The sequence below is a fragment of the Wyeomyia smithii genome, chromosome 1 (assembly GCF_029784165.1).
Source record: "Wyeomyia smithii strain HCP4-BCI-WySm-NY-G18 chromosome 1, ASM2978416v1, whole genome shotgun sequence".
Taxonomy (NCBI): Eukaryota; Metazoa; Arthropoda; class Insecta; order Diptera; family Culicidae; genus Wyeomyia; species Wyeomyia smithii.
The window spans coordinates 73,176,662-73,195,062 of NC_073694.1; the positions used below are offsets into that span (position 1 = coordinate 73,176,662).

Consider the following 18,401-nt stretch of genomic DNA (forward strand, 5'->3'; position numbering starts at 1 on the left):
TTCGGATGGATTATCATACGATTAGTTTAAACGTGGTTGTAACTTTTTGTAAACCAGACCTTTTTTTAAGTTCTCCTCCTGGATGACGCTGCAGTGCACTGGGTTGTCGAAAATTCACCTCGTAAGAGGTTGATTTCATTTCACAATTAAACACGCCGACGGACAACGACTGCTAGTGATGAAAACGAGCCATTGATTAGGACTTTCAAAGAGCTAGTCTGTCGGCTATCCATTAGTGCTTAATTGATAGAGTGTGTCTGAGACCGGATATTAGAGCTTTCATTTTTGACGTACAATATTGCACAGTACTATTGTGAAAGTTTAGGTTTTTATGTTCGCGGATGTGCACACCAAAATTTGTGGCTTGATGGTGAAAAGAGACTTTTTTATTATTTAAAGTCCTGTTTTTGATACAACATACAACAATTCTTAGAAATTACTTCTTTTTTGGAAAAAATAAAAAGAGCTGAGTATGTTCACAGCAAAATGATCAATTTCAAGTGGTCCCGATTCTAATAAAATTTTGCACTGGTACTTGGAAAATTGAGTATTTACCACGGATGTAGAATATTTTCAACTTTAACAGTAATTTTAGGGCAAGCAAAATTTTACGCAAAGCGATTCACAAAATTTGGGTTGTATAGAAAAATTGTCTAAGAGCGAGCTGTAGGGATCATATTACGTTTTTGGAAGATTGGATGAATAATTCAGAAGCTGTACTTATCAATTGTCTGCCTGATTCGTAAGTGGAGGAGCAAAGCTTTTAGGAGTCAGTGTACGCTACCCGTTGGTAATAGTGTATTGATAACATCTGTTGTTAATGTATAAATTGGTTTGTGCTTTTCTGAAGTTGTTAGTGAATCATTTTTAGGGATGAAGAATAATTTGAAAATGAAGTTCAATAAGCCTATACTGCTGTTCCAAGCATAGTTGTCCCAGCGTGCATAGGTTTGTGTAGAACATCGGGCAACTATGCTTGGAACGGCAGTATAAATGCTATGAAAGTATTCTTAACAAATGGTTGCATTTTGCAAATCAAATGATAAAGTTTATGAAAATTTTAACTTGAAGGACTGGCGAATTCGTTATCTGTTGTACCCAGAAGTTACTCAAACGACGAATTACCACGAATACGCAACCTCAATTTTTTTTTTGATTGGTCAAATAGTATTCAATTCTACCAATTGTTGTATCCAACTGTAATTTTTGCTGTCACTGAGTAAATGGTTGGTTGATATGAAAAGTCGCACAATATAACCGCAAGTTGTGCATCACTATCATTTAAAATGTAAATTCCCATTAATATTTCAACTGAACATTAAAGCAATTTGTCGCAATAACAAAATTCTCGTTCACCACTAGGAGTAAACGTCATTGGTGATAAATTGGAGGTATCATTATTGATATTGATTATAAAAATATCTTACTAAGTAATTTTAATGACAGATAACCTACTCTAACGATCCTCCGCTGCACTGCTATTCCTCTAGTGAACTCAGACTGGTCCAACATTTATTCCGCTTCCGCAAATACAGTCGTATACACATTCATGAGGCTGTGCGCGGATCAAGACAGTAATAAAACGTGTGAAAAACGCCAGACCACAATCCGTCCACCGTAGTCCCTGCAGCTTGCCATCAGGATCATTTGTGGATATACACTCCAGCCACAGACAAAAAGCTACTCCACTGACTGAATCAACCGGCTTAAGGAGAAGCCCCAAAGAAAGATTAAATCTGGCAGTTTTATACTCCGCTGGTGCCATAACTTAGATTTAAAATCACCACCCACGCCACTGCTGCAAAACTAAAAAACTGCGAGGCGAAAACTTGGAATTCTCATACAGTTTCAGGACCAAAGTAGAAAAAAAAAGTTCCTCGATTTCATCCGCCGCACGAATGCGCGTTTCGAGGAAAAGGTGCCAACTTCGGCCGGGTTTGTTTCAGTGTCAAACCGTCGCGTTAAAGTGTGTTCGACTATAACACTGGATATTAAAACCAGAAGCGGCACCGGTTGAAAAGTTGAATTGAAACAGAACGACTTTCGAATCCTGTGTGATATAAGACGTGCATTCGTTTCGGAGCAAGGCATCGCGAAATCTACAAATACTAATATATATTCCTTTTGCTTCGGGGTACTCAACTTAGTTGAAAGAATCGACACAAAAAATGGTAAGTTCCTATCTACCTAGTCATATATAAATAAATTCCGGAGATGGTGTCATCCGAGTTGAAGTTTTCTGACTTTTTAGCGTTTTGCTCGAAGCCGCATGTTTTCGGCACTAGAAGAAACGTGAGAACCAACAGACAGCTGAGTATTGACTATAAAACCAGTTGGATGGGCCACCACTGGCAGTGACGCTCTGCGGTCAGGTGTAAGAAACTGCTCCGGAGGTAGTCAAACTCCACTTTTCACGTCATTCTAGTGTCCAACCGGGCAAGCGTTGCTCAGGAGGAAAAGTTTTTCCATTGTTTCTCAACTTGTCGACCAAGAGTGGAAAACAGGGCGGTGGCTACCGCTGCCACTGCTCGTGTCTTTTTCTTCTAGTTTATGTATCGCGTCAAGGGAATGCGTGCCAAAGAAAGTTGTAAATGAGATAGGGGTTAAGTTTTTGACGCTCTAGCATTGCAAACACGTGTTCATGAGAAACCGAGAACAGTAGTTTGAACGGCACTGACATTCACTTACAACGTACGTATTGGAATTAAATTTTTTTGTTGATGGCTGTCTCGAATCTGATATTATTCCGCTCGTCCCGGGAAGAGATACCTACACGGATATCAGATGAAAAGCCAATGAATTCGTAAGCAATCACAGAATGGTTTCGTTGTAGTAAACCTGAACGCTAAGCTAGGGTAGATTATGATGGAATGTGTCAAATTGTACTATTACATTATGGCGAATGAAAAAGAAATTATTCCGATTACGTTAAAGGTATAATCTATTTCGTTTTAGACTAAAAAAACCTGGTGCGAGCGTTGCTGCGTTTGCAACTAAATCAATATAAATTTAATAGAACTGGCTGCTTTTCGAGTTTTGTGAAAAAAATTTCGTTAATGCGTGGCTTTAAGTAATATAGAATTTTATTTTTTATTTTATTTTGTTTTTGTTTCAATTTTTGTCACGTAACATCTTTTTTTAAGTAATTCTATTCATCTGAAAAAATATAGGAAACATTATTCTTTGTGATATTTTTTTCGTTATTTTTCGAATACCGTGAACCATGGTTATTGATGACAACATAAAAAATGTCCGGCTCAAACTATTTGTCTGAAATTTCTGCTGATATGATTTGATCGGATTGATCTGGTGTAATTTCAACCATAAGCCAGATCAAGATGTGCGCGTGTGACAATCCACTTTTCTGCCATTTAACGGAGTACATCCAGCAACGTGTTTCACCGAAAAGATCATGTTGAACGATGTAGTCCATGAGCACACACTTAAAATTTGTTGCCGGGTCTCGGTGATTTCTGCCGAAAATGGCATTACTGAGTGCTCGGGTAAAATAATAATGACAGATGTCACATTTTTTCGTAAGTTTCGGTTCACCTAACTGAAGCTTCGGCATAAAATATCCGTAACCTCGATAATGATAGCTCGGTAATATGTTATGCTAAAATTTCAGTTAGGTTGAACCGAGATTCACGAAAATATGTGACAGCTGTCGTTATTTTTTTAACCAAGCACTGAGTGGTGCCGTTCTCGGCAAAAATTACCGAGACTCGGGGATAAATTTCAAGTGTGCATATCATGCTTTCATCTGAAAACGCGCGCAGTGATGTCGTCACGATCTGTTGTTGACTGATCTGCCAATAGAAATTCTCTGTGTATTATTTAAATATATTTTCGCCGATCTCTCACTGGCGAGATGATACCTGAGCTCCGGAAGGACACCAAAAATAAGGGAGCTTACAACAAGACTGTAGCCGAGAATATCCTGGGGAAGGACGTCAAACTCGGGCACCTCAGAGGTGACTTTCCAGCTTGAAAACCTGGACAAAATCACCGAGAGGTGTGGCATTTCACAAGCCCCAAAGCGAAGTGTGGGGTGGAGGTGACTACTAAGTCAATCCGCCTCCGAAAAGGTCCGACGGGGACCCAGGTAGCTACCTTCCGATTAGCGTCGGCGGATGCTAACCTCTATAGACCCCTGAGCATACTACAGCAACCGGACATTTGCATCCGATGCATCGAGGGGCATAAGTCCTGGACCTGCAAGGAGCCCGATAGGAGTCAGTTATGCAGGCGATGTGGCGGTACAGGCCATAAAGCGAAGGACTGCGGGGAGTCACCGCGGTAAACTGGAAAGTACCAACAAGCTCATGTGCCTGAGAGTTGCGAGTGCATATCGTACGATGTCACACGATGCAATCTGTGTCTTGTCGTGACACAAGGGAGCATACGAGGTACCATAAGGTCATTCTCGATGCTCCGCTGGCAGCGCGAATGGTCTAACTCCACAAAGGGCAGATGGACGCACCGACTTATTCCGGAAGTTAACATCCACCTGACACAGAACCTGTCAGGCCATGGTTGCTTCAGGCTATATCTGCTCAGGTTCGAACACGCGGGGTCCTCCATGTGTCCCGAGTGCGTGGAGGCGGAGAAGACTGCTGAGCATGTCTTCTTCATATGCCCCCGTTTCGTAAAAGCGAGGAGCGACATGATGGCTGTGAGCGGGCCTGGCACTACTCCGGACAATCTAGCCTGCGGCCGCCTCACAGATTGTCCTGGAGCCGTAACGTGTGTGGCGAGTCAACCATCAACACGCCCGAAGTAGTTAACTACCTGCCTTCAGGTAGGTTATAAGTAGTAGGTTATAAGAGTTTAGAGGGTGCATCACGCACAAAAGCCACTCCCCGACGCAATACTTAACCGTCGTTCCGAAAAGGCCAGGGATGGAGACTGGAGGGGTTTGTGGTTTGTGAGTCGGGACAGGGGTCAGTAGGCGTTTGGGGGAGTGTAAACACCCCAGCATCTCTCCCCTAGTCTCATCCCCACACCCTGAGTTCTCTTCTCAGGTGTCTGTTCCCGCCACTTTGAAAAAAAAAGTCGTTCAGCATTTGTTCATCTGTTCATCTGCTCCTCACCGTTTAATGGCGCCTGAAAGTGTTCCTTCCATCTGGCTGCAACCGTCGGTTTCTCCGTAAGCTGGTTTCCGTCCTTGTCATTACACATGACCGGCGTAGGGAAATTTTGTACTTCGGACTCTGTTGACTATTATATAGAAGCCCCGCGTATCGTTTCTTGCAAAATTAGCCTATGCGCTGACGAGTACCTGCTCCTCGGGCTCGCGCTTCTTCCGACGTTGGACTCTATTTTCTGCAGCTCTAGCCTCCCTGTATCTCTCTCTGTTCTGACGCGTAGCCGCAGTGAGCATGTGGCTCCTGGCACGGTTCTTCTCGTCCGTCGCTCTCTGGCACTCGGCATCAAACTAGCCGTTAGGCTGTCTTCCACGCGTCGTGCCTACTACCTCTCTCACAGTCGTTTCAATGGCACCGTAAATACTTCTCCACAGCATAAATGCCTTTCTCTCGCTCCTCCTGCTGTTCTGCGATCCGTTGATCCAGTTCTCTGGTGTATTTTTCTGCTACGCCATCAGCCTTCATCATCGTCCTCTCTGTGCGAGATTTCAGCACGCTCGATAACCGTGCGTGGATTTTACAAATGACAAGATAATGGTCAGAGTCAATGTGTAAACGCCACGGTGTACTTCTGTGTATTCTCACTAGAGTGAATCGCCCCTCTTATGTCACTCAGCTGTGGCGTAAGAAGCATGTGTATTAATTTTTCTGCGAGCAGCAGAAATACAGCACAAAGCAGAAGAAAAAAGTGTGATGCAAAAAATTGCAACACTCAACACTCATGAGCAAAATCATTTCAAATCGCCTGGAAATACGCGAAAATTTAATCGAACATTTTTGATTTGAATGAAACTTTGCACACGTATTTGGCTTAGCAAACTGAGCATTTTTCACAGGTGGAGAGATTTTTTACACCCATGAGTTACATTCTAAAAGGGCGTAAAAATAAACATTAAATTTCAATTTAAAAAAAAGTTGAACTTTTTTTTAATTTTTTTTCTAAAGAAACTTGACGTCAATACGCAACTTTGTAAAAAAAGTCCAGGATGGAGAAATGAAAAATAATTTTTTTATTATAAATTATTTTTTTTATGAAAATTCTAATTCAAACATTTTTCAAAACATTTGTATTCTGATGATTTTAAAAGATGCAGAGAGTCATTTTGAATCAAAAAGCTCTTGGTAGTAAACATTCTAAAGGCATTGGTTTTCGAGTTATTTCTTATTTAAGCTCGAAAAATTATAATTATTTAGGAAAATACACGTTTTTCTTAATTTGTCCATGGTTCTCCAGCAAAAACCATACGTTCATTGGATTGCTTGATCAAAAATATACAATTCATTCTTTGACAACAAAACGATTGGGCGAACGGTTCTCAAGAAAAGAGTTAAATGTTCTTAGTGATATAAATGTATATAAGAATCAAACATTTATTTTCGAGTTTTATTATCTTAGGAACATATTTTTTTATGACATAGATACTTTACAGAACTAATTTCACCTTATATTTTATATACATCATAAGAAAATGATTCGTCATCTTTTGAAAACAGCTTCGTTTGTATCTTATTTTCTGAAACCGGAACAAAAGAGTAATACTTTTGTGTGGCAGCTATTATTATAGATTTTCTGAAAATATTGCTCCATTCTGTTACTATTCTTATTCTTGTTCATATTCTTCATACCCAACTAAATGACATTTTCGATTTTTATTTATTTATAATTTTTTATGATTGGTCTATACAATTCTTTTGCGCTTGTAATGGGATGTTCATGTTCTTTAGCTAACTTGCATTTCTTGTCATTCGTTGAAAATGCCACCAATTGCATCGCATGGGCCTTTTACCATGAGAAGTCGCAAAAAATGCCACTCTGGATCGACGTTATATTTTGTTTTGAACTTGCAAAGACTTGCAAAGTTTATTCCATTTTTATATTGTGAGGCAGCTCCATCAGACATTAATATCGCTTTTTTCAACTGTATCGTTGTTTTCAAAAAACTCATTAATTTGGCAATGAACACCTGAACCGCAACAGTATCTTGATGGAGTACTTCCGATATTATGATGAAACTTATATTCTTAAGTGTTCCAGATTCTGAATAGTAAACAACGAAGGGATGAATGGTGGCTTGACTATCATTCCAATAACTACACGAATCACAAATTGATAAAGACGTATTAAAATGTGCTTGACTGTTCAGTATTTTTAATTTTGCAATAACGTTTTCGTTTAATTTGCGTAAGCTTGATGAGCACCGATGATCAGGAAAGGGATTACAGCATTTAGGCTTGGTGTATTTCATTTTCACTTTATTCATCTTCACAAAATGCAAATTGTTAGTAACACATCTGGAGTAGTGCAATCGTATTTATATACGAAAACAGATATTATAGGTAACCCAGTAGTTATTGGTTGCGTACTTTACAAACAGTTATTATTAGTAAACAAGTAGGTAGAGTTGCACGACAAACATATTTTTTTATAAAACATTCGGCAAGGGGGAACGTGTAGGTAGGCTAAGGTTTAGTGCTTGAGTTATTTATCCAATCGTTTTGTTGTCAAAGAATGAATTGTATGTTTTTGATCAAGCATTCCAATGAACGTATGGTTTTTGCTGGAGAACCATGGACAAAATAAGAAAAACGTGTATTTTCCGAAATATTAATAATTTTTCGAGCTTAAATTAAAAATAACTCGAAAACCGATGCCTTTAGAATGTTTACTACCAAGAGCTTTTTGATTCAAAATGACTCTCTGCATCTTTTAAAATCATCAGTATACAAATATTTTGAAAATTGTTTAAATTAGAATTTTTATAAAAAAATTAATCTACCATAAAAAAATTATTTTTCATTTCTCCATCCTGGACTTTTTTTACAAAGTTGCGTATTAACGTAAAGTTTCTTTAGAAAAAAAAAAAAAATCAGCTCTTGTTTTATTTAAATTAAAATTTAATGTTTATTTTTAATTTTTTTTGGTCAAAAAAAATTTTTTTTGTACAGTGTATATTTTTTTTATGGTGCATTTTTTTTCCCTACAACTCATTCTCAGACAGTTTTTCTATACAACCAACGGATTCTGAGCTACAATGCTTCTAAAATAAAACCTATACCAAAAGGCATACGCCCTTTTAGAATATAACTCATGGGTGTAAAAAATCTCTCCATCGGTGAAAAATGCTCAGTTTGCTAAGCCAAATACTTGTGTGAAGTTTCATTCAAATCAAAAATGGTCGATATTCGACCATAGGTCATTTGGCGCGATCTTGCTCTCATGCTGCTCAAGAAGTGTGCGGTGAATATGCACTCTGCTCTTTCCGCATATTGAGAGGAATAACAGAGAGGCAACTAGCAGGAGACGAAAATGACAAGAAATTTTTGCTTGACTTTTTTCTTATCTGTCAGCGGAACCGCGTACCATTGAGATGTTGGGTACGCACAAAATAATAGGGATTTGACAACGGTAGCATAGTTCTGGAAAAGACCGAAAATCTTGGTACGCCAGAGATCATCGGTTCCGCCACGTATTAAACTGTTGTTTGGTAAACAAGGCCTTGTAAATCAGTACTTTCACCCTGGGAAGCCAACTAACGCAAATAACAGTCGGCATTAAGTATTGCTTCTCGGTTCTCGCTGGATTCAGCGAAACGCGATTCAGCGTGGCACTCTCTGTCGGACGGCAAACTCACATCTCTGTGCTAACTTCTCCGTTTCACAGACGTTTTGTCACGTGGCACTACACGATTACCTCCTAGCTTCAGACGAATAGCCTTCAAACTTGCTGCGTATAGAATTTGGAAATTTTGCCTTACTTTTTCTATTTTTAACAAGCATAGATATTTTTTTGATCTTCTCCTACACTATAAGTATATTTACGCTGGATTATTCCATTCAGTTGTTTTTTTTTTTTTTTATATTCATTCATTGAATTTGGCCCATGAGACGTTTTATATGGCGCGTGAACATTGATTGGTTTTAGATTTGATTTCTTCACTACCATATTGTTAATGGAACGTTTTACCTTACTTCTTTACTTTTTAACACATATACTCGCCGAACTGAATGTCAAGTTTTTCAAAATTTTAGAAGTAAAAAATGTTATTTTGAAAAAATAGAAATAAATACTAGTGTTTATTGATTGTTACATCAAGGCAACCAGTGAAAAGTTGGCCTTGACAGTGGAAAATTTGATTATTCTGTGTCCAACCTTGATTTTAAATAGATGTTCTTCAGTAAAAACTCTCAGGATCATTTAAGCCTTTGGAGATATAATTCTGGCGACGAGGATCTCAAGAATCCACGAACATGGCAGAAGATAGAGTTGATCAGCAGCCACAACAGGGTATTCAAGATATGATTCTCAAGATGACCCAACTTTAACAGCAGATGGAGACCCTGCAGCAGCAGCCTCAGTATCAAACCCGGGAGCAGTTTTTGGAGTCCCTCTCATTGAACATCACCAAGTTTGTCTTCGACGAAAAAACGGGGTTACTTTCGGACGCTGGTTTAACCGCTACCAGGACCTCTTCGAGAACGATGCAGGCCAGCTGAATGATGCGGCGAAGGTACGTCTACTTCTCCGGAACCCATTCGCACAGTCGCTATCTCAACTATATCTTGCCAAAGCTTCTCAAGGACGTGAAGTTTCGAAGACACAGTCAAGATTTTTAATAAAATCTTCGGGCATGGATCGTCAACGTTCTACGGCGGCAACTTCAATCGAACTTGTGAAGATTTTCAGTTCCTGGACCTAACAACGGACCATTTCAAGTGGCTCATTTTCGTCAGCGGATTGAAAGCCACAAAATATGCTCTTAGATGTCCGGGCAAGACTACTTTCCATGCTGAATTACCAATTACTGTCCAATCGTTAATTTATGATTATCAACGCCTTCTCAACTTAAAAGAAGACACCACGATCATCGAGTGGAAAGTTTGATTATTCTTTGTCCAACCTCGAATAGAAATAGATGTTACCAATTACTGTCCAATCGTTAATTTATGATTATCAACGCCTTCTCAACTTAAAAGAAGACACCACGATCATCGAGTGGAAAGTTTGATTATTCTTTGTCCAACCTCGAATAGAAATAGATGTTCTTTAGCAAAAACTTTTAAGTTCATTTAAGCCTTTGGACCTTTGGACAGTGGTCAACACTAAATTTCATTTTTTTATGAACACTTAACTAAACTTAACTGTAATTTAAGTTACACCATCTTTCTTTTATCCTCTGCAAATCGCTCCAGCGCTAATTCAGTAACTTTTTCACGATTGTTGTTAACCATCTGCCGATGAACACTCAGCAAGCAGGGAGCACTCAACCGCTGTTCAATCATTATTGACCTCAGCCAGGTTTTCACCCGAGTTAATGTGCTGAACGAGCGTTCAATCGTGCAGGCTTCACATGGTAGAGCAAGTGCAATTTCAATTGCTTTCTCAGTCGCAGGGAAGAAAGAACGGGCTTCAGCTAGCAGGTCTATAAGATCCAGAGCTTCGTAGCCGCAGCCGGGAGAGCTTCGTAGCCGCAAGGTTACAGAGTCCGTTTTGATAAGCGAGTGGCCGTGGGTTCGAATCTTAGTAGAATCAGGCCATTTGGTTGTCAAAGGGTTTTAACATGGGTTCATTCTCAGGCTCTCTACTACATACCCTTCCTTCAAGCTGAATTCTATAGTACCCTTGCTGACTTTCATCCTAACAAGTTCCTCTTATAATAAAACTGTTCTGAGTAACGTATAATAGTTCTCTTCAGGGAATTGTAATTATGACGCGGTCTTGGCTGGAGGAACGAGGTTTCGATAAGACTCCTTCCTCTTGACAAAAATATAAGTCTTACTTATGATAAACCTGACCAGAGGTGTAGCATTGAGTGCCTCTTCAGGGAATTGTGATTGTGACGCGATGTTGGTAGGAGGAACGAGGTTCGATAAGAGTCCTTCCTCTTGACAAAATAAGTCCTTCTTATAATAAAACTGATTTCAGAAATATTTACCCTCTACAGGGAATTGTAATTGGCGATATTGGCACGAGGAACGAGGTTTCGATAAGACTCCTTCCTCTTGACATAATAAATCCCTCTTAGAATAAACCTGGCCAGAGGGAAACGTTAGGTGTAGCCTCAGTTCAGGGAATTGTAATTTGGCGATATTGGTAGGATAGAAAAGAGGCTCAGCGGTATAGTAGAGCAGTGAGCTTGAAATGAAAGTGTAAACTCTCACACACAAGCACGGATATAAATTAAAAAAAAAAACGTATCAATAATGATACTGCCAATAATATGAAGTGCGGAGTACAGAAAAAACCTGGGCAATATCACAATAGATCAAAATGTCTCTGGTCGCAGTGATGAGTCCACACAGAGGAAAAAAAAGAGCTAGCTCTTCCAAGTTATTACGGTCTGCTCTCATGCTGCTGCAATGTTGATACCAAACCTCCACCTCTCCAACAAAATTGTCAACTTCGTAAAAACTTACGAAACCTTCAGTTTTGTGCTTAAAAGTTTCCAACGACATGAATATTACGTTAGCGGGATGCAACAAGAAAAACGCGTAGGCAGGTGTACTATCTTCACCGAACCGTGTTTCCAGTGAGGTTACTAGAGAATCAAGGTAAGGAACTGTCACAGCTCGGTTCCAATACTCCAAGCTAGATGGTGCAGGCGGATTCGCCCGGCACTTTTGCCGCTGCAATGTGCTTGCTGGATCAACTGGAAAGCCTGTGCAATTCCACGCAACATAGGGCAAGCATTTCAATCAATTATTTTTGATCTGGCTGATACTTTACACAGATGTTTCTATGGGCTGAAGATGTCGTTTTGTGCTCTTAGAGTTATTGAAAACAAAATTCTGCGCCAATGTCAACAATTAGCCCCTCTCTGGCTATGACCGAGTGGAATGGAGATGACTCTTACGTACAGCATAGGCCACACCACGGCTTAGGACTGTTTGGTAAGGTAAGGCTAAATTTGTACCATAGCTGGAGACCGTTAAAAATCATCGTGATATTGCCAACTTTCAAGCTGTTAGAGTTAGATATTACTGCATGACTTTACTCATTCTCATATTATGAGTCACATTTACATATTTTTGAACTTTACTTGGTGGTGTGCATGTGAAACATTCAATCACAATTCGTTTACAAAATGTTCCCGTTTAGTTTTGTCCTATGATTGAGCGCTACTGTTCGTGCCACCTTACTTCTCCTCTGCAGTGCAACTTCTGTTGGCCGGACGCCTGTTTGTCATCGTTTTGGACTGGAATATCCATGTCGAATAACGAGCGGACGTGAGCAGATTCGATGTGTTATCTCCACTGGCCGACATAGCTTCCAACCTGCTGGGGCCAGCTCGCACCAGAATCTGTAGCGTACTGCTTCAATCTGCAGTGTACCAACGGGCCGTGCGGCAAGCAGAAAGGATAAGCTTTATACTTTCAACAGGAAAAAAAAGTTGTTTTTAATAATTGACCGAATTCGCTTGTCTAATTTTTTTATGGTTTGGTCTACGTTTGATACTTTCACACATGTACCGCATAATAAATTTTATCATTTTCCTGCTAGTAGCCCGAATCCGGGTCAAGCGTGACTGCGGCAATATTGAAACTAGAAACGTTTTTTGCATGAATTGCATACTTCTAACTAATTTTCCCGAATGAGACGAGCATTCCGATGAGTTTTAGATTGGTGCTTGTTTTATATCTGTGTCTGGGTGCGGAAATTATGTTACTTTTTTGCCCGAGATGGCAATTCGAGTCTTGTACACATACTAAGGGATGTTTGCTGAAGAATTATCAACCTTGAAGTAATAAAACATAAACATTCGTTATTCAGAGCGATTGAGGAGGGTTTAATCTGAGTATCAATATTGGACATTATAGACGATTCATAGATAGTGCTATGAAGTTTGCTTTTCCCATAATTTTTTTAATTCCATTACTTTTTTTAAAGAAAGTTGTTTGTTCTGTGCTGCATTCGGAACAATAAAAATGATTTTGTCAGGGTCACCACAGAAGCACTGAAGAGTTGGAAGAGTAACAATTTTCGTAGTCCTACGTCAATAATGTGGCCGTGTTTCAGGTAAGACTGTTTACCGTTTCTTTTTCTCTTCTATTTGCTTATTATTTTTAGCAACGTCAGTAATGTCGGTAATCTTCGATTCAAAATTTCACTGTTCTTTGCATTTTTTCCGTGAAGGACAACTTTACACCATTTACGTTAATAGCTGTCCATGTTCATGTAAAGAATAGAGCAATTCAAAGCAGGTTATTTAGGCAACTGCCTTTAATGAGCATTTTGAATGAAAGTGATAGATGACATAATCTTTCAATGAATAGAATATTTTGATACATTTCCGACAATTTCGAACATTTTTTTCTAAACCAAACAAAACAACACCGCATGGATTTAAACATTTCGAAGTATAAGTCGAAAGGTGAAACCCTTTATTTGAAATCCAATCATCATTCTCTCAACTTCATTGCCTCCAGCACTAGTTTACGAGGTCTCATATTTCAAACTTAGCATAGCTTCTCCGTGCAGTGCCCACTTCCTTGCAAATGAAACTGGCCAAGTGAACACACCGAAGCCGCTGCTGTTGTCATATTCGTTTTTATTTTCATTTATCATAAAACGAAGCAACAACAACTTGAACTACGATGGCCAGTTTCGTAGCGTAGCTGGATATTAAATTTTTGAGAGCCGTCTATACCTACAGCTAACGAATACGTGCTTCGAGGCGGCTAGGGAAAGCCATAATTTCCACTACCGACCGTCAGGGAAGGAAACCGAGTTGAAAAATTATATGTTTTCAGCCATTCATGAGAGCCCTCACCACCGGGGCGCGTTTGCTAATATGAGACAAAAGCGTTGGTGGCGGGATAGACACTATAGTAAAAAAGCATTTGCGTCTCATGTTTTCGAAAGTTTTCTTCTGTTTATTTTTATTATCGTTATCTTACATGTCGCATCATTTGTGACATCTTGGCGTTGGAAATCGAGCCCTAGAAACTAGAAACCTTATTATGTTGCCCATATGTGGAGAACATTACATAATGTTCAGATAGCCCAAAGATCCAAAAACCCTAAAATCGACAATTCACCTAAAGAGACTATTGTTTTTTTTCTCATGGTGCAATATAACACTTCGGGTGTTAACGGCAAGCCATTACCCGGCAGCCGGAGTCGCTTCACTCAGCACTTACCTACAGGTGAGCTTTACGGAGCTTCCCTCGGGTACGATCACGTCCGAAGAGGTATCTTCTGCGATGAAATCCGGTGGAATTACCACGTCCAGATAGCCAAGCTGCGGAGAACACAAAAAAGAAGAAGCAAGAGAAAACCTGTAGTGAAAAAATTCAACATCGACGGCGAGGGCTATGGGTGTGAGACCTGAAAGGCTGATGTTCACTGATGAAAATATTCTTGTGTTTTTTTCATGTTGGTTTTAATCTCCGACAAACTCGCTGAATCTAGTTGGGCGGCAGAATCGTGACAGCTTGTCATTTGCCGACCGCATTGTTAAAATCTCTGGCTTTCACTTTAAAGGGACGAAAGCGCTGAAAAACTATCAGCTCGACAACTACTGTATCCGATTGATAATGCATTGCAACATTGTTTTAGCAAAAAAAATCATCTGATCATTCCGCTGTTAATTCAACGCTCCAATATGGCACAACTTTTAATTCAATTTTCTCCACACTCTATCGAAACCAATAATAACGATACATTTACGATAGGGTTTAGTATAAACGCAGCCACAGCCGCATACGTGATTCACACGAAAATACTGCAGACTGGAATAGTGATTTTCAATTAAAAGTTAGTCGTGTTTTTTTTTCATTATTTTAGGTGTTCAATACAAGGGAAGCACGAGAGGTCCTTGTTCGGAATTTATTTTATAAATTATTGCAACCAATCTGCGAGAATATAAGCTATGAATTTTGTTGATTTAATGTACATTTAAATTGCAAATCTAAATCTTGTAGAAAGTGAAGGTGCATTTGAAGACTCATAAATGACGGCTTGTTATGTTTCGAGTAAAGTAGCAAAGCAAAAAGAATTAGAATAATAAGAAGAGAGTCCGAATTTGTAAATCCTCCACAACTTTCTGAGTGGCGTAGTGATTTTCATAGGGTTCAAGGAGGGTGTCGTAACAATCTTCACTACATCGTCGAATGTGAGTTTCAATAAGCATAGCCTATCTGCAAGCGATCGGACGTGTTGCAGGTTGTGGATAGCGAAAGGGCCTCCAGATATGGAGGATAAGTGCGTACGCAATGAATAAGCACTCCCCCGAACAAGCGGCAGGAGTTAGTTAGGGCCGGGAAATGCATAGTAGGCTTTGCATTATCTCCCCTAACGTCTTAAAAGGCGACTCGACAGCCCAAGAAATCCGGCAGGTTTCCTGTCGCAGGAAACTGTGTCTACCTTGAACGAGGGGTACGTAGTTGCCAAAGTGGACGGAGTATTCTACTGTTGTTGCTATGCTCCACCACGTTGGTCTATCGAAAGGTTTATCTAGATGGTCGACCAAGTGTCAATGAAATTTACAGGCCGAACGCCGTCAGTTGTCGCACGCTTGGACTGTCAAGTGGGCAAGTCGCTGTAGGAATCCGAGGAACCGGATCCTGTTGGAAGCTTTGACGAAGTTCAACTTGGCTCTGGCAAACATCGGCGATAAGTGCAACTACAGCAGAAACGGTGGGGAGTCGATTAGTGATATGACGCACTGCAGTTACATCGCACTCTGATGTTGATGTATTTGGGGAAGCAATTAGAAGAGAACACAGAGGCGGGATCCGTCCGGGGTGCTGATCAACTAATTGCTACACTATCGTGCAACGCCACGATGCCTAGGATTGAGCATCCTAGAAACGAAAGGCGGCCGGTATACTGGTGTACTGATGCGATAGCAAACCATCGCAGAGCGTGCTTTCATGCGAGGCGAAGTTTGCAGCGGGCGTGTACCGACATGCAAACAGAGGAGCGTCGAATGCGTCTGCAAAAACTACACTCAAGAGCGCAATTTAAGCGAGCAATCGAGCCTACTTTGACAGACTATGCGCTAGCTAGCGATGTTAGCGCGGATCATCGAGGGTATATTTTCTCGCCACGATCCACGTCGAACCCCCACAAACTGCGAGAGGATGCATTCGTGCAGAGGCTGAGGAGGCGGCAAGGGTTACGGCTGAGGAGCTCTTCGATATTGCAAACTCGTTTTAGGTGAGCAAGGCGCCGGGAATAGATGCAATCCCGAACCTGGCCATTAAAACGATCATAAAGATAGCCCCGGGTTTTTCAGGGCAGTCTTGCAAAAATGCTTCGATAATTGTCTCTACCCGGATAAGTGGAAGCGACAGAGACTGGTCCTGCTGCCGAAGGCCCGGAAACCACCAGGTGACCCATCGACATGTCGACCAATCTGTCCACTAGATACAGCGGGCAAAGTGCTTGAGAGGATTTTCCTCAATGGACTTGTGCGATTCATTGAAGGTGAAAACGGTCTATCAAGCAACCAGTTTGGTTTCCGCAGGGGTAGGTCTACGGTGGATGCTATTCTCTCTGTCACTAAAACAGCCGAGTTAGCACTCCAACATAAACGTAATTCGTCACGCTCGACGTGAGAAATGCGTTTAATAGCGCCAGTTGGATTTCTATAGCTCTCGTGATACGCAGTCTTAACGTCCCGGTGTCGCTGTATAAGATAAGGGGAAACTACTTCCAGAATCGTATACTCGTTTACAACACAGACGAGGTTCAGAAATATTTCCCACTCATCGCAGGAGTACCGCAAGGTTCTATCCAGGGCCCGGTGCTGTGTAAAGCTATGTATGACGGTGTGTTGAAACTAAAGCTCCCTCCCGGAGTAGTGATTGTTGGCTTTGCAAACGATATAACTCTAGAAGTCTATGGCGAGGCCATGAAAGAGGTCGTACTTTTAATCAACATAGAAAACCAGATGCGCTTCATGAAGCTGGAGTTAGCGCATCACAAGACGGAGGTCATTGTGGTAAGAACCGCAAATCAGAGCAGGAGGCAAAAATTAGTGCCAGTTGATGCACTATAGCCTCAAGGCGGTCTTTGAAACTTCTAGGAGTGATAGTCGACGACAAGCTTACCTTCGGTGAGCCATGCCTATGCCTGCAAGAGGTTCAAAGGCCATCGCGGAATTATCACGCATGATAAATAATAGCTCAGCGGTATACAGCAGCAAGCGCAAATTGCTTGCCAGCATGGTCTAAGACGTTAGGTACTACCTGCTACAAAGGTGTTCTAGAAAGCACCTACAGGTTCATTTTTTTTGTAGGAGCCTATGACCACTGCTACCATTGGTTAGATATATTGTGGTGTACTCCGCGTTACTTTATATGCACTGTCAGTTCGTTCCATCACTATGGGTATCAGTGATAGTTGCCTCCAGACTTTGCATTTCACCCCAAGAAGGTTTGACTTAGTTGATGAAGTTACTTACCTTAATTAGTTCAGCAAACTGTATCTCGTTAGGCTTGAGGACACCTTTTGCAAGAATAGGCAGTCTTCGCTAAATCAATGCGCTGCATTGGCACAGTAAGTGTTCCGAAGTTTCTACTTCGAAATTACAGACAGTTCAGTTAGCGTCACACTCTTGCGCAGCACGGACGCTTTTTACTTTGCACTCGTCGCGTAAGAGACCGACACAAGCTATTTAGTAGTTTTTTTTTTTTATAGAGAGACTTCCGATTGTCTCCGCCGGTTGGTGGGCAAAAATGGGTAGATTGAATACGTTCAGAATAAGCTATGGGAACACACCCAACAAACCTGGACTTGCCAAAATCCAAAAGTTCTGCGCTAGTGAGCTCGGCCTCAAGCAAGGAGAGGTTATACGGATTCAAACAGCAGAGCACTAAGTGTCACCTTTATTACAGTTTCAAACTTGGAACTGGCCAAGAAAGAGTGTGAAGAACATGGGAAGACTCATGGTATGATTGGAAGTGATGGGAAGAAATATCCGGTAACCTTAACACTGGAAGATGGAGCAGTGGAAGTGAAGCTCTATGATTTATCAGTGGATGTATCGAACGAAGACATTATAAAATTTCTCAGCAAATACGGTGACGTGCACAGTGTTTATGAGGAGCAACTTGGTGAAGACCAAGATTTCCCTGGCGTTTACACAGGGATACGAATTGCCAAAATGGTGGTGAAAGAAAACATAGAGTCTTGGATTACCATCAAGGGCGAACTGACACAGGTGACGTATTTTAGACAACGCCAAACAGGTCGCCACTGCCGCGAGTATCTTCACATTGGTGCTACTTGCGTGCAGAATAAAAAATTAA

General features: G+C 40.8%; 1 protein-coding gene across 3 annotated transcripts in view; it reads right to left on the reverse strand.

The window, feature by feature from the left end:
• LOC129723123 (lachesin) overlaps positions 1 to 18,401 on the reverse strand; it is a 323,877-nt gene that overhangs the window by 55,475 nt on the left and 250,001 nt on the right. For all 3 annotated transcript variants that reach the window (XM_055677125.1, XM_055677109.1, XM_055677117.1), the window contains one exon: positions 14,286 to 14,386. In XM_055677125.1, coding sequence (XP_055533100.1) covers positions 14,286 to 14,386 — 101 coding nt within the window. The remainder of the gene's footprint in view (positions 1 to 14,285; positions 14,387 to 18,401) is intronic.